The 22,219-nt window shown below is 46.8% G+C and overlaps 1 protein-coding gene across 1 annotated transcript in view; it reads right to left on the reverse strand.

Annotated features, from left to right (window-relative positions):
* RUFY1 (RUN and FYVE domain containing 1) overlaps positions 1-22,219 on the reverse strand; it is a 50,475-nt gene that overhangs the window by 6,913 nt on the left and 21,343 nt on the right. The window contains exons 8-12 of the mRNA XM_034655720.1: positions 20,850-20,951; positions 19,779-19,895; positions 18,487-18,654; positions 1,900-1,997; positions 228-348 (exon numbers count right to left, since the gene is read on the reverse strand). Coding sequence (XP_034511611.1) covers positions 228-348; positions 1,900-1,997; positions 18,487-18,654; positions 19,779-19,895; positions 20,850-20,951 — 606 coding nt within the window. The remainder of the gene's footprint in view (positions 1-227; positions 349-1,899; positions 1,998-18,486; positions 18,655-19,778; positions 19,896-20,849; positions 20,952-22,219) is intronic.

Raw genomic sequence — 22,219 nt, forward strand, 5'->3', positions numbered from 1 at the left:
GGGGTTGGGGGGGGTGGGTGTGTGGGGGGGGAGGGTGAAAGCCACCGCACTCCTCCTCTCACCAGCTGAGTGGCCCTGGGACATTCCCGAACCCCCTGAACCAGTGCGCTCACTCGTGAAAGGGGGGACACTGGCATTTCTCATCACTGGGCCTGATTCCAGCCTCGCCGCGGTAAACTCGGAAGGACGCGGGCCCCCGCCCAGTCGGGAGCGCCCGGCCCCGCCTACCACTGCTCATGCAGCTGTGAGAGCTGCTGCTGCAGCGCGCATGTCCGGACGCCCAGCTCCTGCTGCAGCTTGCGACTGCGCTCCTCCGCCCCCTGCCGCGCCCTCTCCGACAGCTGCAACCTGCAGGAGAGCCAGGCCCGTGTGAGGAAGGAGCTGTCCTCCAGCCCGAGCGCAGCACCTGTTCACTTTCTTGTGGCTTGGGGTTTAAATACACACACAGTGAAACGGTTTTGAGCTCGCGTACAGACCCGTGTAGCCACCGCTCCGTCACCCTGGAAAGCTACCCAGTGCGGCCCTCTGGAGTCACCCCTAAACCCTGGTGACCGACCACTGATGTGCTCTCCGATACCATGGCCTTGTCTTAATTCCTCCTATAACCTTTTGCGCCTGGCTTGCGAATCCATGGCTCGTTCCTTCCGACGGCCCAGGATGGTTTCATGGTACAGGCTGATGGTTTGTTTCTCCCTCACCGGATGAAAAACCTCGGACTCGCTTCTAGTTTTGGCAATTACATGAACAGCCCTGCCCTAAACATTTGCGTACGGGTTTTTGTGTGACCATTAGTCTCCACTTCTCTTGGGCACATACCCGGGAGTGGGTCTGTGGGGTCATAGGGGAAGGGGGATGTTCAGCTTTATTTTAAGAGGCTGTTCTCCATGGCAGGTGTACCATCTGGCATCCCCACCAGTAAGGCAGGGCAGTTCTAGTCACTCCCGAGTCTTGTCGGCACTCAGTGCTGTCACTAAAAAGTATTTAGCTGTTCTAACAGGTGCGCCGCGGCCCCTCACTGTGACTGTAACACACACCCCCCTGCTGGCTAGTGACACCGAGCAGTTTTTTGTGTGCTGGTTTGCCATCCGTATGTCCTCTCTGGTGAAGTGTCTGCTCAAGCCTTTTGTCCATTTTTAAATTGGATTGTTTGTGGAGTTTTGAGAGTTCTTTATACATTCTGATACAAGTACTTTGTCAGTTATGTGATCTGCAAGTTTTCTCCCCACCTGTAACGTGTCTTTTCATTCTCTTAACTGTGTCTTTCACAGAACAAAGGTTTTACGTTTTGATAAAGTCCAGTTTATCAGAATTTTCTGCCATGGACCCCAGGCTTTCATGTCACATCTAAGACCTCTTTGACTAACCCAAAGCCACAAAGATATTTTCCTATGTCTTCTTCTAAAAGTTAGAAATTTTAAGTTTTCCATTTAGACCTGTGATCCATTTCCAGTTAATTTTTATATAAGGTATGAGGTATAGATTGAGATTCATTTTTTTGCTTATGGATGTCTGATTGTTCCAACATCATTTATTAAAAAGACTTTCCTTGCTCCACTGAACTGCCTTTGCACCTTTGTAAGAAAATTAGCTGCCACATTCGGGAGTGTGTTTTCAGACTCTCTCGTGATCTACCACTGACTGCTGGGTAAATGTGGCTGTGATAAGGAGCTCACTCTATCGGTCTGACCCTGAGAAGACACTGTGATACAGGAACCCAAAGGCTGATTAAGGGAACACACACTTAGACAAGGCTGGGTATCAGCCCCCTTCAACAAGACCAGGATCCCAAAGGACCATCACCTCAAGTCATTTGTACTTTAGAGAGAGACTCCAGGTCCAGAAAATGTCCCCATCTCCTAGGGAGTATGTGCTGGGGGCAGGCGGGGGGGAGCTGATTACCTTTCTTCCATCTGTTTCATGCTAGACATAACTTGGTTGTTCTTTTCTTCAAAAGATGTGATGGCTTCATTCTTCTGCTGTAAACAGCTCTCCGCATTCTGCCAGGGCAAGGAAAGGGGTCCCCCTCTGCCCCCCCCCCCCCCACCGTGCCTGCTTGGGGTTAAGAGCGGGTCCGTTTCACGCTGTACTTTCACAGCACGTTTAGGAGCATTTCACTCATTGCTGCTCTTCCCCGCGGCGCCGGAGGACAAACTGGGTTGAAGTTCCCAGCTTTATCGACGGAAAGACCCAGAAGGAAGTAATGAGCCTTTCCTCTACAAAAGGTCCACGTTCCTTTTCAAAAAGAACTTCAGAGTGGGATCTGACAACATTACTGAGTTGTTCCCACGTGCCTGGCACATGGGCGAGTTCTCCTGCCCTGGCAGGGGTGGTTGGCCCCCCTTCTCTAGGCAAAGGGAGGCTCAGAGAGAGCGCCGGGGTGGAGACTAGCACGCATGAACGGGGCAGCAATGTTCACGCCCGCGACTATGTGACTTCTGAATCCAGGCTCTGAACCAGAGCAGGTACTGAAGGACCAGATGGCGGCGGGCAGGGGTGGGGGGACAAAAAACACCATGTTCCTCTGTGTCTACAAGAGACACTTTTAAAATTAAAGGATACATGGGCGCCTGGGTGGCTCAGTTGCTAACTGTCTGCTGTCAGCTCAGGTCCTGATCCCAGGGTCCTGGGATCAAGCCCTCATCGGGCTCCCTGCTTCTCCCTCTCCCACTCCCCCTGCTTGTATTCCCTCTCTGTCTCTCTCCGTCAAACAAATCAAATCTTCAAAAAAGTAAATTAAAATAAAAGAATGCAGAAAGACTGAAGACCGAAGGAAGTCCTAATAAATACCCAAGAATAATATACAGACTATATTGTTGGACCTTAATGATACAATTAGACATTAACAACAAAAGAATGACTAAAAACACCTCATACCTTGGAAACAAAACTAAATGGCCTATTACTAAAGCTACTGAGCCAAAAATATAAACCAGAGGAAGAATTGTGAAAAACTCAGAGGTAAAAGCTAGTGAAAACACTGTCCAATATCGTATGGTACTGAAAACGCACTGAGTGTAAGATGTGTGTTAATTTTACACACCACTACGAAAGAAAAACCTGCTACTGGGAACACGTCAGGCCACCGACTGTCAGATGCATCTGGGTTTCAGAGATACTCAGATATGGAAAATGGACTTAGCTGCTATGCTCTTGTCAAAATTGGAGGGCCGCAGCAAAGGCAGAACTTGCGGGTAATTTTTAGCTTCAAATTACATTTTTGTTATTTATTTTTATTTTTTTAAAGATTTTATTTATTCGCTTGAGAGAGAGAGTGAGTGAGCACGAGTGGGGCCGGCAGATGGAGAAGCAGACTCCCGCTGAGCAGGGAGCCCAATGTAGGGCTCGATCCCAGGACCCCGGGACCATGAGCCGAGCTGCAGGCAGACGCTTGACCGCCTGAGCCACCCAGGAGCCCCTGTTACTTACTTTTATTTTTTTAAGTAAACTCTGCCCCCAGGGTGGGGCATGAACTCACCACCCTGAGATCGGGAGTCACATGCTCTACTGACTGAGCCGGCCAGGAGCCCCCAAATAACATTTTATATGAAATAATAACAATAAAAAAGATAAAACAGATGAGCTAAGCATGCATTTTAGCAGCTGAAAATGAACTACAGAGCAAACCCAAAGAAATCAGGAAGAATTAGTAAGGGTACAAATCAATGAAACATGGAACAGACTATACAGGGTATTAGGAAAAAAGGTGGTTCTTTGAAAAGATGATTAGAGAAGACACACTTCTGGTAAGAAGGAATACAGAAAACAGAAAATGCAAGTAAGAAAATCATGCACGAAAGATTTAAAAACTCGTAAAAGACAATTATAAACAACTATGAGCTAAAACATTTGAGAACCTGAACAAGATACGTTTTGGAAGAAATATACCAAAATTGTTCTGAGAAGAAACAGAAAGCACAAATAAGCATTTAATAAATTGAAATGGTCATCAAAGTCACTCTGCTCCCAAAGCCTCAGACCTAGGTGAATCCTATAACATAGGTGGGTTCTCAAAACTTCTTGAGAATAGACGCTTGCTATCTTGTATGAATTATTCCGGAGAAAGAGAGCTTCAAGAGAGCACGAACGCTTACGATTCCAGCCCAAACTTGATTCTGAAGGCAAATAAGGTTAAGTAAGAGGAAGGATAACTGGAGGTCCATCGCAAATATAAACACGCACATTATATATAAAGATTCTGAAGGCAAATAAGGTTAAGTAAGAGGAAGGGTAACTGGAGGTCCATCGCAAATATAAACACGCACATTAGATATAAAATATTAGCTAACAGCATCAAGAGGACATTTAAATATATCACAATCAAGTAGGATTCCAGGAATGTTAATCAATATAAATTACGACACAAATAAAGGAAAAAAAAGAATATGACTATCAAAATAGATAGAGTAGGGGCTCCTGGGTGGCTCACTTAAGCATCTGCCTTTGGCTCAGGTCACGATCCCAGGGTCCTGGGATCGAGCCCTACATCAGGCTCCATCAGCGCGGAGCCTGCTTCTCCCTCTCCCTCTGCCACTCCCCCTGCTTGTGCTCTCTCTTTCTCTCAAATAAATAAAACCTTGAAAAAACAAAACAGATAAAATATAGAAAAAAAATTTAATAAATTCAACACTCATTCATAATAAAACTTCTAAGCACACAAGAAACAGAAGTTATCTTCCTTAACTCACTGAGGATCACATAGCAAACATCTAGCAAGCATTATAGCTAATGGAGAAACTTTTAGATGCAATCGTTTTAAGAGCAGGACCACAAGTTTGCTCATTATTTCTTCTACTGTGTAATATAGCCTTGGAAAGCCCGGCCAATGCTCTAAGAAAAAAAAAAATTGAGGGTAAAGAAATTAAACTCTCTTTGCCAATGATATGATCAATTACACCTAAAGCCAGCAGGATCAAGAGAGGAACTGTCAGCCCTTGGTGGTGAGCAAGGCTGCTGACAGAAGATCAGGCGTGAAAACACACGAGCTCTTCTCTACCAATAAGACTTAACCAGATGATGAAGCCAAAATAAGGCACCAGGCACTTGAGCAACAAGAACTATAATCCAGGAACTCGCCTGGAGAAAATGCAAGACTCTTACCCCAAAAAAAGGACAAAAAAAGAGAAAAACGAATATCTGACTAAATGAAAATCTACCCCATTGCTCTTGGATGGAATGACTTTATACACTACAGAGGTCAATTTTTTCTCAAGTTAACCTATAAATCCAATGTAATCTCCATTTATGAAATTCAGTTGGATTTTTTTTTTTTTTTTAATAAATTCAGCCTGGGACCTCCCACCTCGATCCTGGGCTCTGCTCCAGTCCTACCTATCCCCGCTGCTCATACTGCCCCGGCCTGGGGCTCGATCCCAGCTCAGTTTAGCTGGTTTTTTATTTTTTATTTTTTAAAGGTTTTATTTATTTATTTGACAGAGATAGAGACAGCCAGTGAGAGAGGGAACACAAGCAGGGGGAGTGGGAGAGGAAGAAGCAGGCTTCTAGCGGAGAAGCCTGATGTGGGGCTCGATCCCAGAATGCCCGGGATCATGCCCTGAGCAGAAGGCAGACACTTAACAGCTGCGCCACCCAGGCGCCCCTAAAAAATTTTTTTTAAAGATCTTAGAGAGAGTGATTGTGTGCGTGCAAGTAGGGGAGGAGTAGAGTGAGAGAGAATCCTAAGCAGACTCCCCGCCAAGTGTGGGGCTCGATCCCATGACCCTAAGATCATGACCTGAGCAGAAACCAAGAGTCAGATGCTCAACCGAGCCACCCAGGTGCCCCGCAGCTGGATTTCTAAAAGGAGGAACTTTATAAACTGTTCTAAATTTTTTTTTTTATCAAGAATAAAGGTTTACAAATAGAAAAGTCAATCTCCAAAAGAGGGGAAGAAATAGGGGGCAAGAAGGGCAGGCTTGAGCTCTGTAACGGGTTGAGCTCCATCCCTCCCAAGTCCCTATGTGAAGTCCTAACCCCTCGTACCACACAACGTGACCTTATTTGGGAAGTGGGCCGTGGCAGACATAATTAGTAAAGATGAGGTCAAAGTGGAGCAGGGTGGGCCCTTAATCTGGTACCACCTGTGTCCTTATCACAGGGTGAAAGCTGGACACGGTCATGCACACGGGGAGCACGGCAAGTGATGGAGCGCCAACGGCAGCCGGCAACCACCAGGCACTAGCAGACGGGGACGCTGTGGCCTTCCTCACGGCCCTCGGAGGAGAGCAACCGCGCTGACGCCCAGGCTCAGCCTCCTGGCCTCCAGACTGCGAGACAATGAAGCTCTGTCGAGCCACTCGGTCTGTGGTGCTTTGTTACAGCCACAGACCGGACATAAAATACGCTACAAAGCTGTGGGGATTAGGGGGGCGTCCAGGTGGCTCAGCCATTAAGCAACTGCCTTCGGCTCAGGTCATGATCCCGGGGTCCTGGGATCGAGCCCCGCATCGGGCACCCTGCTCAGCAGGAAGCCTGCTTCTCCCTCACCCACTCCCCCTGCTTGTGTTCCCTCTCTCGCTGCCTCTCTGTCGAATAAATAAATAAAATATTTTAAAAAAAAGCTATGGGGATTAGGTAACTCAAAGAGACGAACAGAAGAGAGGTCTTCTGTAGGAACCTGATATACGATCAGGGTGGCCCCACACAGGCATGAGAAAAGAGTGGACTAGTTTTGAAGTGGCTAACTATATGGAGAAAACCACACCTGGATCCCTTGGTAAAGCTGTAAAAGAAGTTGAACTCCAGACGTTAAAAACCTAACTGTGTCAGGTGTATAAAACTAGTGTAGAATGTCTCTGACACCTAGGCTTGAGAAAGGGCTTCTTAAAATCCCCAAACCGCAGCCCCTATCGTGAAAAGTCGGCACATTTGACTACACCAAAAAATAAGGACCCAAGGATACCAGAGAAGAGAGCAGAGGAGATCCACACAGGCGACCCAGGAAGGGACGAGTATTCAGACTACACACGGACCTACTGCTCCTCTACGAGGACGAGACAAGGGGAGGGCCTACGACGGTGACGCATGGAGACCCTGAACGCTCCTCCTCCACAGACACCCCAAACCTGCACCTACGCATACCGTGACTCCCCCTAAGAACAGAGGGACCACACGGAGAAGTAGGAGAGGAGGAGACAGTTAGGACGGGAACCCACGCCTGACGCTGCTTGTGCAGTGGAGCGGGACAGCCCTGCCAGGGCTGCGTGCAGGTGTGCCCGCCCTGCGGCAGGGGAAGAAGCTGCAGTTTAAAGCAGCAGCTAGGCTGTGGGTGAACGACACACAGAACGTCTGCCAGGCGCTGGGGGAGTTGCCGGAATGTTCCCTGGCAGTGGAGGTGCTGAAGACCACTGCTCATGGTCCCCCTCCACCCTGACAGCACAGACAGGAGCGCGGTCTGGCCATTCTAGCTGGCCTGACACCTCAGTAAGCCCCACTTCCCTGGCTCTCATCAGCACCAGGCACCCCCGAGGCGGCCCTCCCGTCTGAGCCCACCCAAGCTCCAGCTGTCCCACCAAGGCGGACCCAGTGCAGCACACGTCGGAACCCCAGATGGTGCCTGCTCCCGCTCCAGCCGTCTTGCCAACACAGTATGGGTGCAAAGCACCTTGGGACACCCCAGGCCCACCCCTGCTTCAGCTCTACATGACTTGCCAGGACACCTACTGCCCAGAGCACCCTAGGACCCCTCCACCCCCGGGTGAGCCCACTTCAGCTATCCCACCAGGCCCTCCACCCCATGTGGAGCAACTTGGGACCCCCTGGCCCATGCCCTCCTCAGCTCCAGACTTCCATGGCGTGCCCTGGGAACTCCAGCATGTGCCTGCTACATACAGCTCCATCCAAAGACCCCAGGTACATGCAGTCTACACAGGGCACAGTCCTACACAAGGCCACTCACTCCTTTAAGACTAGGAGAGGTAGCTGTTCTAATACAAAGTCAAACAAAAGAGGAAACAAAGGAACATGCTCCAAATGAAAGAACAAGATAAAACTTTAGAAAAAGGACTAAATGAAATGAAGGTAAGTAATCTACTGGATAAAGAGTTCAAAGTGATGGTCATAAAGGGGGCGTCTGGGTGGCTCAGTCAGTTGAGCATCTGCCTTCAGCTCAGGTCATGGTCTCAGGGTCCTGGGATCGAGCCCTGCACCAGACTCCCTGACTGGCAGGGAGTCTGCTTCTCCCTCTACCTCTTCCCCTCTCCTCCCCGCCCAGCTTGTATGCACACTCTCCCAAATAAATAAATAGTAAAAAAAAAAAAAAAAAAAAAAAAAAAAAAAAAAAAAAAAAAAAAGTTGTAAAGATGCTCACTGGACTTACAGATAAGTGGATGAACTCAGTAAGAACTTCAACAAAGAGGAATTATAAGAAAGAAACAAGAATTGAAGAACACACGAATTGAAATGAAAAATACACTAGAGAGAATCAACAGCATATCAGAGGATCCAGAAGATCTGGATCAGCGATCTGGAAGACAGATGGAAGATGGAAAGTAGAAAGAAAAATGAATGAAAGAAAAAAAAGAGGATAGGTTAAGGAACATTTGGGACAGCATCAAGCATGCTAGTATCTGCATTATAGATATCCCAGAGGAAGAAGACAGAGAAAAGGGGGCAGAAAACTTATTTCAAGAAATAATAGCTGAAAACTCCCTAACCTAACCTGGGGGAAGGAAACATCCAGGTCCAGGAAGCACAGAGAGCCCCAAACAAGCTGAAGCAATGGAGGTCTATACCATGACACGCTATAATAAAAATGGCAAAGATTAAAGATAAAGAGAGACTCTTGAAAGCAGCAAGAGAAAGGTAAGTAGTTGCATACAAGGGAAACCCCATAAGGTCATCAGTGGATTTTTCAGCAGAAACTTTGCAGGCCAAAAGGGAGAGGCATAATGTATTCAAAGCACTGAAAGGAAGAATCCTATGATCGAGAGTACTCTACCTGGTAGGAGAGAGAAAGAGCTTCCCAGACAAACAAAAGTGAAAGGAGTTCATCATCCCTAAACCAGCCTTACAAGAAATATTAAAGGGGCTTCTTTAGTGGAAAAGAGGAGGCCATAACTACAGTAAGAAAATCATGAAAGGGAAAAACTTCACTTGTAAAAGCAAACATAAAATAAAGGTAGTAGATCAATCACTTAAAAAGCTAATAAGGGTAAAGGATAAAAACAGGAAATCAATTCTATCGAAAACAAGTTAAGGAATACACAAAACAAAAAAATAGAAAATATGACATCATCTACATAAAAAGGGAGTAAAAATGTAGTGCATTTATTAGAGAGAGAGAGTGCGTGCACGCACACACAAACGGGGGAAGAACAGAGGGAGAGGGAGAAGCAGGCTCTCCACTGAGCAGGGAGCCTGACACAGCACTTGATCCCAGGACCCCGGGATTATGCCCTGAGCTGAAGGCAGATGCTTAACCGAGTCACCCAGGTGCCCCAAAATGTAGTGCTTTTATTCATTAATTTTTTTAAAAATATTTTATTTGACAGAGAAAGACACAGAGAGAGAGGGAACACAAGCAGGAAGAGTAGGAGAGGCAGAAGCAGGCTTCCTGCTGAGCAAGGAGCCCGAAGCAGGGCTCGATTCCAGAACCCTCGGATCATGACCTGAGCCGAAGGCAGACGCTTAATGACTGAGCCACCCAGGCGCTCCTATGAATGTATGTACGTATGTATGTATTAAAAGCTCACTCAGTGTGTATTCTATGATCCCATTCTTTTTTTTTTTTTTTAAAGATTTTATTTATTCATTTACGAGAGAGAGAGAAACAGAGAGAGCACAAGCAGGGGGAGAGGCAGAGGGAGAGGGAGAAGAAGACTCCTCACTGAGCCAGGAGTCCAATGCGGAGCTCGATCCCAGGACCTGGAGATCATGACCTGAGCTGAAGGCAGATGCCCAACCATCTGAGCCTCCCAGGAGCCCCTGTAGTGCTTTTAGAATGTGTTCAAACTTGAGAGACCATCAACTTAATATAAACTGTTACATACTCAGAATGTTATATATGAACCTCACGGTAACCACAAATCAAAACCTACAACAGATACACAAAAAGTAGAGAAAGGAATCTAAGCACAACACTATAGAAAGCCATCAATCACAAGGGAAGAGGGCAAGAGAAGGAACAGAAAGGACCTACAAAAACAACCAGGCAACAATGAACAAAAAGGCAGTAAGTACATACCTGTCAGTAATAACTTTATTCATTAACTAATAAGTGTATTTACGATTTTGAGAGAGAGAGCGTGCGTGTCCATGAGCCGGGTGAGGGGCAGAGGGAGAAGCAGACTCCCTGCTGAGCAGGAAAGCCCAACACGGGGCTTGATCCCAGGTCCCCGGGTCATGACGTAAGCTGAAGTCAGCCACGTAACTAACTGAGCCACCCCTTTATTTTTTTTTAAGTTTTATTTATTTTAGAGAGAGCGTGAGTGGGCATGCACGCATGTGCAAGTGTGCAGGCGAGAGGAGGAGCAGTGGGAGCAAAGCAGACTCCCTGCTGAGCAGGGAAAGCTACTTGGGGCTCATTCTCATGACCCTGAGATTATGACCTGAGCTGAAATCAAGACATGGATACTTAACTGACTGAGCCACCCAAGTACCCCTATCGGTAGTAACTTTTAAATATTTTATTTATTTGAGAGAGAGCGAGAGAGTACGTGCCTGAGCGCGTGTGTGCGAGCAGGGGGGAGGAGCAGAAAGGGAGGGAGTGGGAGGGGAAAGAATCTCAAGTAGACTCTGGGCTGAGCGTGCAGCCCAATGAGGGGTTTGATCTCATGACCCTGAGATCGTGACCTGAGTGGAAAGCAAGAGTCGGACGCTCAACTGACTGAACTACCCAGGCGCCCAGTCAGTAATAACTTTAAATGTAAATGGTCCAGATGTTCCAGTCAAAAGACATAGGGTGACAGATAAAAAAACAAGACCCATCTATATGCTACCTCCAAGTGATTTACTTCAGACTTAAAAATATACACACTGAAAGCGAAGGAAGGGATAGAAAAACATATTGCATGCAAATGGAGACAAAAAACCCCCAAACTGGGGTAGAGTACCTACGTCAGACAAAACAGCACTATGTAATGATAAAGGGATCGATCCAGCAAGAAGACGTAACGATTGTAAATATCTGTGCACCCAACACCAGAGAACCTAAGTACATAAAGCAGCTTTTCACATTAAGATAGAAACTGACAGTAACACAATAAGAGGGGACTTTAATACCCCACTGACATCAACGGACAGATCATCTAGGCAGAAAACCTATAAGGAAACAGAGGCTTTGACTGACACACTGGAGCAGATGACTTCAAAGATCCATACGGAACACTCCATCCTAAAGCAGCAGAATATGCATTCTCTTCAAGCGCACATGGGACATTCTCCAGAACAGATCACATGTTAGTCCATAAAAGGAGTCTCGATAAATCTAAGGACACTGAAATCGTATTAAGAGTCTTTTTTCCACCACAGTAGTATGTATTTTGAAATCAATTACAGGAAAAAAGAAATACAGAAGAAACACAAACGAGAAATTTAAAAAAGTACCCGGAGACAAATGAAAATGGAAACACAATGGTCCAAAATCTTTGGGATGCAGCAAAAGCAGTTCTAAGAAGGAAGTTTATAGTGATATAGGCCTCCCTCCAGAACAAGAAAAATCTCACAGAAACAACCTAACCTTATACCTAACGTAGCTAGAAAAAGAAGAGCAAAAGCCCAAAGTCAGTACAAGGAAGGAAATAATAACGGTAAGAGGGGATACAAGTGAAATGAGACTTAAAAGACAATAGAATAGAAAAGGTCATATGAAACCAAGAGCTGGTTGTTTGAAAAGATAAACAAAACTGATTAACTTTTAGCCAGACTCATCAAGAAAAAGAGAGAGGGCTCAAATAAATAAATTCAGAAATGAAAGAGGAAAAGTAACAACTGACACCACAGAAATATCAAGGACTGTAAGATAAGGCTATGAAAAACCCTACGCCAACACACTGGACAACCTGAAAGAAATGGATAAATTCCTAGAGACCTATGATCTTCCAGACTGAACCAGGAAGAAATAACGAGTTTCTAGTGGTGAAGCTTAATTTGTAATCAAAAAACTCCCAACAAACAAGAGTCCAGGACCAGATGGCTTCACAGGAATTCTACTAAATATTTATTTAAACAGAGTTAATACTTAACCTCCTCAAACTATTTCCAAAAAGAGAGAAGAGAAAGGAAAACTTCCAAATTCATTCGATGAGGCCAGCCGTGCCCGGATACCAAAACCAGAACAAAGGCACTATAGAGAAAACTACAGGTCAACATCCCTGATGAAACAGAAGTCCTCAACAATATACCGGTGAACTGAATGCAACGATCCATTAGAAGGATCATTCAGAACAGTCAAATGGGCTTTGTTCCAGGACGCAGGGCTGGCCCAATATCCGCAAATCAATCAACGTGACACAACACATTAACACAATGAAAGGTAAAAACCATATGAGCATCTTAACAGATGCAGAAAAAAATATGTGACAAAATATAATATTCATCTATGATAAGAACTCTCAACAAAGCAGGTGCAGATGGAACATCCCTCAACATCATCAAGGCCATATATGATAGACCCACAGCTAGCATCAGGCTCCCTGGGGAAACACTGAGAGCTCTTCCTCTAAGGTCAGGAACAACACAAGGATGTCCACTCTCCCCACTTTTATTCAATATAGGACTGGACGTCCTAGCCACAATAATTAGCCAACAAAAAGAAATAAAAGGAATACGAGTTGGTAAGGAAGAAGTGAAACGGTCACTATTTGCAAGTACGTGATACTCTAAAACAGAAAACCTGAAAGACTCCAAAAAATTTTTAGAACAGATAAATGAATTCAGTAAGGTTGCAGATACAAAATTAATACACAGAAGTCTGTTGTATTTCTCTACACTAATAACAAAATAGTTCAAAGAGAAATTAAGAAAAAAAAACCCATTTATAATTGTATCAAAAATAATAAAGTATCTAAGAATAAACTTCACCAAGAGGGTGAAAGACTTATATTGTGAAGACTATAAGATATGGATGAAAAAAAACTGAAGATGATAGAAAGAAAGACCATGCTTACAGACTGGAAGAATTAATACTGTTAAAATATCCATACTAGCCGGGGCGCCTGGGTGGCATAGCGGTTAAGCGTCTGCCTTCGGCTCAGGGCGTGATCCCGGCGTTATGTGATCGAGCCCCACATCAGGCTCTTCCACTATGAGCCTGCTTCTTCCTCTCCCACTCCCCCGCCTGTGTTCCCTCTCTCCCTGGCTGTCTCTATCTCTGTCGAATAAATAAATAAAATCTTTAAAAAAAAATCCATACTATCCAAAGCAATCTACAGATTCAATGCAATCCCTATCAAAATACCAACAGTATATTTCACAGAACTAGAACAAATAATCCTTAAAATTTGCATGAAACCACAAAGGACCCCAAATAACCAAAGCAATTTTGAGAAAGAACAAAGCTGGAGACATCACAATCCTAGAGTTCAAGCTATACCACGAAGCTGTAGTGATTTATCAACACAGTACGGTACTTGTACAAAAACAGACGCCCAGACCGATGGAACAGGATGAGAGCCCAGAAGTAAACCCAAGCTCATATGGTCAATTAATCTATGACAAAGGAGACAAGAATATAAGACAAGGAAAAGACAGTCTCTTCAACAAATGGTGTTGAGAAAACTGGACAGCTACGTGGCAAGAATGAAACCGGACCACGTTTATATACCACACACAAAAATAAACTCAAAATGGATTAAAGACCTAAATGTGAGACCTGAAACCATAAAACTCCTAAAAGAAAGCACAGACTGTAATCTCTTGGGACACTGGCCTTAGCAACATTTTTCTGGCAAGGGAAACAAAAGTAAAAATAAATTACTGGGACAATATCAAACTAAAAAGTTTTTGCACACTGAAGGAAACCAAGAAAATGAAATGGTAACCTCCTGAATGGGAGAAGACATTTGTAAATGAGATGTCTGATAAGGGGTTAGTATCGGCAATATACAAAGAATTCCTACAATAAACTACAGCAAAAAATAATCTGATTAACAATGGACAGAGGACCTGAATGGGCGTTTTCCTACGGAAGACATCCAGATAGCCGACAGACACGTGAAAAGATGCCCGTGGTCACTAACCGGCAGGAAATACAAATCAAAACCACAGAGAGCTATCACCACACACCGGTGACAACGGCTAGTGTTAAAAAGACAAGCAGTAATAGGTGCTGGTAGAGGATGTAGAGTCCAGCTTCCTGCTGGTGTCAGTCTGCTGGCCTGGACGCTGCGTTAGGGATCAGTCACAGGTATTCTTCGGGCCTGACTCGTGGTTTCTTTGACAATACAGTTCCCTCAGTTGTTGTCTCTGGCTTATTTCCCCTCAACCCGTGTTGGTGACCACAGTTTATTGCTTCATTTATTAAACACAGTTCTCACGCCTGTCTCATCGCACTGTTGGGGGGAATGTACATGGGTGCAGCCGCTGTGGAAAGCAGACGGAGGATCTTCAAAAAAGTAAAAATAGAAATATTATATGATCCAGCGATTTCACCGAAGAAAATGAACACACAAATGCGAAAGACACCTGCACCCCTATGTTTACTGCATAGGATGGATCTAGAGGGAATCATGCTAAGTGAAATAAGTTAGAGAGTAAAGACAAAAACTATATAACTATATAACTTCACTTATATGTGGAATCCAGAAAACAAAACAAACCAGAAAAAGACTCAAGAATACAGGGAACAAACTAGTGGCTTCTAGAGGGCGGGGGTAGAAGAAATAGGTGAAGGGGATTAAGAGGTAAAATTTCCACTTACAAATTAAATAGATCAGGGGGATGAAAAATACAGCACAGGCAATAGAGTCAATAATACTGTCATCATGTTGTATGGTGACAGATGGTGACGGCACTTACCGTGATGAGCTGTGTGTAACAGAACTCGATTCACTATACTATGTCAACTATACTTCAATTAAAAAAAAGGACAAAAAACATGAACAGGCAAGAACAGGAAACACGAACGGCTACCAATCATATGAAGGGATGCTGACACTCACTAGGCCGGCAAACGCATATAAAACAGGCGCACTCAGAATATAGACGTCGCCAGACAGGGTTGGAGGGCACGGCGTGTGCGGGTGTGACAGACAGCGGCGCGGCCGGGCTTCCGCAAACCAAGGACACACAGGAAGTGTCTGTCCGGCAGGCACTCCAGCTTCTGTCCGCCAGACACCCTTCCGATCCCCCGGGGGGACATGTAAACCAGCTGCCACGGGGGTGCTCGTGCCGGTGGAATGGCAGGAACACCGTTCACCGCTGCGGGGATGGGCAAGAAGCAGTGACCGCGTTCACCAGGACTAACCACTTCAAAGCCCAAACCAGGTACACCCCGGATGCGTGTAGCTCTGAGGGCGAAAAAGGAAGAGACGAGAGCCACGTGCAATACTGCCCATGTAAATTAAAATCCACGTACTCAAATGATACGCATTTTAGAACGACAAGCACCGTATACTCTAGAACATGGGCCCAGAGGAGCAAGGATGGGAGCAGGGATGAGGAGAAAAGAAAACGAGGGGTGTTTTATTATGGCGGACCCCACACTGAGGGATGCCAGGAGATGTACTGTATGCGGCACTGACCCAGCAGACAGGGAGGGCACCTCAAAGCAGGTGGGACAAGCCAGAGAGCCGGTGACCCCTGTTCATCGTGGCGAACAATGAGCAGAACTGCCACTTGCCCAAACCTGGACGTGGAATCCAGGCCCAGTGCGCCAGGGCTCCAGGGGCGGTGGCTGTGAAGAGCCAGAGTGCTGCTGTGGGTGCCGAGAGCGAGGAGGGGTCCGCAGGGACACGGGACAGAGTCCAAGGGCAGCGGCCTGAGGGTTAGAAATGCCACCTGCTTCTGCGCCCTGAAGGAAGTGAGAGGAACTGGCAAGGGAGCCCCGGAGGCCCCACGACACGCTGCAGCAGAGGGCAGGGGTACGGGAAGCACCCTGCGGGCTGCTGGGCCAGAAGGCTGGCCGCTGATGTGAGATGGGAGGGAGGGACTGACGGAGCAAAGCCACGAGGCAGGCACAGAACTGCGCTGAATAAATGGGACAGTATGGGGCGCCTGGGTGGCACAGCGGTTAAGTCTCTGCCTTCAGCTCAGGGCGTGATCCCGGCGTTATGGGATCAAGCCCCACATCAGGCTCTTCTGCTATGAGCCTGCTTCTTCCTCTCCCACTCCCCCTGTGTTCCCTCTCTCGCTGGCTGTCTCTCTCTCTGTCGGATAAATAAAAATAAAATCTTAAAAAAAAAAAAATGGGACAGTAAACCGTGGGCACCAACACACGGACTGAGGGGAAACACACACACAATGACCGAGGGGGACTAGATTGTCCCAAAAGCCCCCAGTCAGGCCCGAAGAATATCTGTGACTGTTTGATCCTTAAGACAACCTCCAGGCCAGCACTGACACCAGGAAGGAGCTGGCTGCACAGCCGTGCAGCCCCCAGGAAGGTCCCCTGCTCTAAGAGCCCGCTTCCCAAGGCCCATGAAGACAGCGGCCCTCTCAGGGACCACCGAGGTTGGCTGTCAAGTTCTTCAGTCGACAGAGGAAGGGTAGCTGGACAGGCTCACAAACGGCACCCCTGGCTCCCTGGCCAGCCTTCGCGGTTCCTGCCCAGAGACGCAGTGAGGGCCACAGCGCACTGGAGTCTGCCCTGTGTGTCCCTTGTTTCCCTTTGCAAACACGCATTTGACAATCCTGTGTGGCTCCACCATTTTCTGCTGGGCCGGATGGGTTACTGTGAGAAAGACAGCTGGTCCTGCAGTTCAAACACAGGCCTTGTGGGCTCCATGGAGAGCGCTGCCAGCTACCCAGGGGCTGCGGACAGTGAGGACTCTGGGACTGGACGGGACTTCCAGGAGCTCAGTGGGGCCGATGGGGGTAGCGACAACCACGTCATTTAACCCCTGTGCTCCCCTTTGTCGGGCTGGCAGCCCAGACATGCCAGCCCCAGGCCTCTCTCGCAGCAACGCCTGGCCGTGCTGCCTGGCCCTTCGCTGTGGAATCGAATGGAATGATGTGTGCAACTTCTCTCACTGTCTGGGAGGAAATCCTGCCTCTGGACTTTTGCTTTTCTCTCCCCTTCCACTGACAAGAATGGCACCGACGAGAGTGGCCTGGACAGCTGGAGCTGCCACTAGCCTGGGTCCCGGTGGGACTGCGGGGAGCAAAACTGCTGGTCTGGAACACTCTATTTTAGAGTCTGCAAGGTTATTCCGACAGTATGGCTTCCCCTGATGTGCATTAAGATTACGGTTACAGAGGGACCCCAAGCAGAAGAAAACATGAACAAATTAAAATAGAGAATGTGTCAGGAGGGAAAACAGTGAAACTATTTTCCATTTTCTCCCTATAATTTCCAACTGCTGCTATTATGATAATGTCGGTTACATAACAGTTTAAAAAAGGCAGGACAAAAGAACACGTGTGTCTGCCCTCATGCCATCTCTCACACAGACGCATCAGCTAGGGAAAAGGAAGTGGGACACAAGGGCATTAAAAACAGAAAACAGAACTTCAAAAAAAGGAAAGTTTTGAGAACGACAGAGAATGGTCCCGGGCGCTCCCATAGCTTCTGGGCAAGGAAGATTTGTGATTTTATTTTTTAAAGATATTTTTATTTGAGAGAGAGAGAGAAACACTGAGAAAGAGTACACACAGGAGCAGGGGGGAGGAGCAGAGGGAGAGGGAGAAGCAGACTCCCCGCCGAGCAGAGAGCCCCGATGGGGGCTCGATCCCAAGACTCTGGGATCATGACCTGAGCTGAAGGCAGACGCTTAACCGACTTAGCCACCCAGATGCCCAAGCTTTGTGATTTTAGATGTTCGCTTTCAAACCGTGGCCCGAGCGATTCTTCCTGGCCTAGCTCCCCTGGACCACTTGAACACGATAGGAGAGGCGAGCAGCCAGCTGCGCGGCTGGAAACTCGGCAAGACGAACGTCACGGCAGAGCTTGGAAAGACAATACTAACTATATCGCTCCTTCCTCCGCTTCACCACCTTCTGGGGGCGCACAGTCACTGAGGTAGAAGGGGACAGACACTATGGAGACAGTGAAGGGAACAACAGGCCGAGTTCAAGTTTGGATTCGGAAGACATGGTTCTGCTGTCAGCTCTACTTAGGAGCTGGGCCAGCCCAGGGATGTGACGCAGTCACCGGGTTCTGCCCTGTCACTTACATTTCCCCCACGTTATAAACTTTTCTCAGGGGCTGCTGGGAGGCCCAACTAAAGTAAGCGCAGGAACGCACGACAGGGCCTAGGGACCGGCCTGCCGCATGCCAGCGCTTCACAGATGTGTCCTCTCTCTCCTGCAGGAAGAACGGGGACAGACCAAGAGGCAGCCTGCGACAAGCAGCAACAAGACAGGCTGTGGGACAGACACAAAGCCAACTCCCACCTGAACTTTGTGGAACATCTGTAAATTAATCGCTTTGACTTCTTCCAGCTGCTGGCGGAGGGCGACCAAGGTGTCCTGCTTCTCGTGGGTGTCCTTTTCTAGCAGCTTCATGGCAATTTCCATTTCTGTCTTCATTCCAATCTGTAACTCCAGTTCTCTTTCTAGTTCCTTAAGAGGGTATTAATAAGGAAAATGTTATTGAAGTAGACACAGAGATGTGTTTACCTGAGGCTGTATCCTGGGCAGTGCCAGAAATGAAAAACCCAAGTCAGAATAGTTAGGGAGATTTAGGAGAGTCTGTCTAGAGCAGGGCTAGATTAAGTTTTCCCCTTGTTCTCATTTTATGAGGAAAACTGGCTCTGTATGCAGTCAATATAAAGCTGGTATGTGGCACTCAACCTCGAGTTCTAGCAACCATTTCTTTAACCCAAAGACCAGAGCACACAGTCTGAAAGAACATCTGCCCAGCAACGTGACGTTGCCACGTTAGAGTTTTTGGAATGGGTTGCTAGAATATGGCCAACAAGGGTCTGACCATGTTGAACTAGTTCTGTCCTGGGTAACTCAGGACACACGTCTCCACGTTGGTACAAAGAAAGAAAGAAACAAAGCAGGTCCAAGGCTGGGGTGCCTGGATGGCTCAGCTGGTAGCACCCAGGACTCCTGATCTCAGGGCTGTGAGTTCGAGCCCCATGATGGGTGTGGAGCCTACATAAATAACACAAAAAACAAAACACTGGTCACTGGCATGCAGACTGGGTGCAAAGAACAAACCAGAGGCTGGGACTGAGGCAAAGCAACTGTATTGGCAAAGCAACCATGAATCTGGTCTCATGGTGATCCCTGACAAGGGTTTATAAAATTGGAAAAAGTAAAGACTTAGTGGTAAACTAAGTAAGCCCCTTAAAAAATTTTTTTTTTAAGAGGGACAATTTCTGATTCTCCATGAATATATTTTTTCACATTTTAAAAACTTCATATAAAAATTTTTGTTTTAAGATTTTATCTGAGAGAGAGAAAAAGAGAGAGGAGAGCATGAGCAGGAGGGAGGGAAAGAGGCAGAGGGAGAAGCAGATTCCCTGCTGAGCAGGGAGCCCAACCAGGGGCTGGATCCCAAGACCCTGGGATCATGACCCCAGCTGAAGACAGACACTTAACAGACTGAACCACCCAGGCGCCCCAAAAAACTCACTCGTTTTTAAAAGCTAAGCACTTGTGTGGAAAGTGGCGACAAAGAACCTGGCCGGCTACTGGGGAATTCCTTCTGAAGATGCTCAGTCCTGCACACTCACCAAACGGATTTTCTTCTCTTCTTTTAGCTGCTTCCACACATCACTATACATTTCATCCAGACCTTGCCGAGTTTGCTTGTAAGTCTCCAGCTCAACTTTTGTGTCTTGTTTTGTTATCTGTGTCAAACAAGAACACCAAGAATGGTTTGCTTATGGAAGTGAGCGAACTACAAAGTATTTTAAAATACACCAGGGGGATGCCGGGCTGGCTCAGTCGGTAGAGCATGTGATCCTTCATCTCAGGGTCATGAGTTCAAAACCCCACGTTGGGCGTGGAGCCTATTTAAAGTAAGAAAAAAAAAACCATTAAAAAATATGCCATAATTTTTAAAGACGTAGGACAATTTTTTTTTTAAGCATAATAGAGAAAGGTTAAAAGATACTTCAAAAATATATTTGAACGTCAAGGATGAGAGCAAGCCAATAAACTTTTGAAAAGTTGGGCTCGGAAAACAACTTATATTTAATTTTCTTTAAAGCAGAGCAGTTGTTCTTAGTGGGAAAGGTCCCCATTCAGCGGGGATTTCCATTTATCCAGCATGTTCTTCCACACTGGGTGGATTTCGAAATGAACCAGATACGGTCTCTGATCTCGGGTCATCAAGTAAGACGGCCGCCAGCCAGCAGCTCTGCAGCACAGGAGATGGGTTCTCTAACACAGGGAGGCGCGAAGAGTCACGGGAGCAGGGGCGAGAGACCCAGGCCCACCCACGGGCGCCAGGGGGCATCGCAGAGCACCCGCCACGTGAGCGGAGGTTTGGAGCGCAAAGGCCCAGAGGTCCGGGAGCGGCGGTCCAAGCGGCCCGCAAGGAGCCGGGACGGCGCAGTGGCACCAAACGAGGCAGCTGCGTACTACGTGCTGCTTACGTGCTGCCTGTGACACTGCCGCACAGGGAGCTTGAAGTCTGTCGGGGACGCAAACACGCATGCGTGAGGCGTGCGCCAGGGACGCATACACGCGTAAAGCGTGCAGGACAGATGCATTCAAGCGGCAGGCGCGCGTACGTGCGTATGGGACGTGTGCGTGCTTGCGCCGCCCCGCCCCGCCCCGCCGTGAGACCAGCGTCTCACCTCCACGCTCTTCTCGCTTCTTTCGCGAATTAACTCGTTTTGTTCTCTTAATTGTTGCTGCTCTTCTTGAAGCGAACAAATCCGGTCTGTTGCAGCTGAAAGCTGATAAAGAAAGATTTTTATGTTTCTTAATGTCAAAATTAATCTCACCGTTCAAATTAAAAGCTGACGCCTGGCAACCTTCGCAAGTGACGATAGATTTCCACATATTTGATACTTTTTCTATTTTATTTCTTGGTTTTGAATAGCTAATGCACTGAAATAGTTGTAAAACAATGAGAGCAAACTAGTTAATGTGGGCAAAAATTTACCGACACAAACTGTGACAGACACTTGAATGCCTAATACTGGAGCAACGGTTTAACGAATGACAGTGGGAGCAACGAACAAACATGTAGCATCAGAATGTCTGCAAAGGCTTTTGATGACTTGAGAACATACTTAGGGTATAATATCGACAGGAAAAAGGGTTCTATAGGATGTTCTCACCTCTAATTAAAAAAAAAAATCACCTAGGTTAAAAATGCTTAGGAAAAGTTGGGGACTATATAAACAATGATAAAAATAATAACAGCAGCTCTTACTTAGCAAAGGGATTATGGGCTTTTGTTCTGATTCTTCATTCTTTTCAGTTTTTCCAGCCAATAAGCCAAAGGATATTTTATCCCTAGAGGGAGAGTGAAAGCATTCTGGGGAAGGAGTCACGACCAAACCACTGAACACTGGCCCTGGAAAGGCATCTTTCTGTCCTTGAGTTACCAGAGTTTAGGGCAAAGTGTATATAATAGAATGCTTTCAGGGACCTGCTGCTCTCAGGAGGGGCAGGCAGAGGCGTGAGCACACCCACCAACCCCTCCTTACCAGCCTCTGAACACAGCCTGGAGAGAAGGGCAGGCTGGGGAAGGGAAAAGAAGACCGGAACTTGGCTGTACTCCTGGCGTCACTCACTGAGGGGGGACCATGAAGCACTGAACTCCTTGCTCCTCTTCATCAACAGCATCTAAGTCCAAGCGGACTCACAACCCATGACTGGGGTTTCTAACCATAAACTGCTGCACCCAAATAAGAAACTTAAAGGCTCTAGGAGGTGCCAGTTGCTATGAGGGAAGAAGCAGGCAAAAGCCAGATCCTAATTCCCTTCCCTCCTCTGAAGACAGACAGAGCACACCCTGAAGAGCGGGACTTTTCTCTAAAGCATGTTTTCTGTTACAATTGTTGGCCTTTGAAGAAAAAAATAACCCAGTTGTTTAGTTTCAAAAACTAAAATTAGAACTTCATTGAAAGTATGCCACCTTGCCAGGGAGAACAAAGAATCAATCTGTTTGATCTAAAATCAACTCATGTCTCCACCCGCCAAGCGTTGTATTAGG

Source organism: Ailuropoda melanoleuca, chromosome 3, assembly GCF_002007445.2.
Source record: "Ailuropoda melanoleuca isolate Jingjing chromosome 3, ASM200744v2, whole genome shotgun sequence".
Classification (NCBI taxonomy): domain Eukaryota; kingdom Metazoa; phylum Chordata; class Mammalia; order Carnivora; family Ursidae; genus Ailuropoda; species Ailuropoda melanoleuca.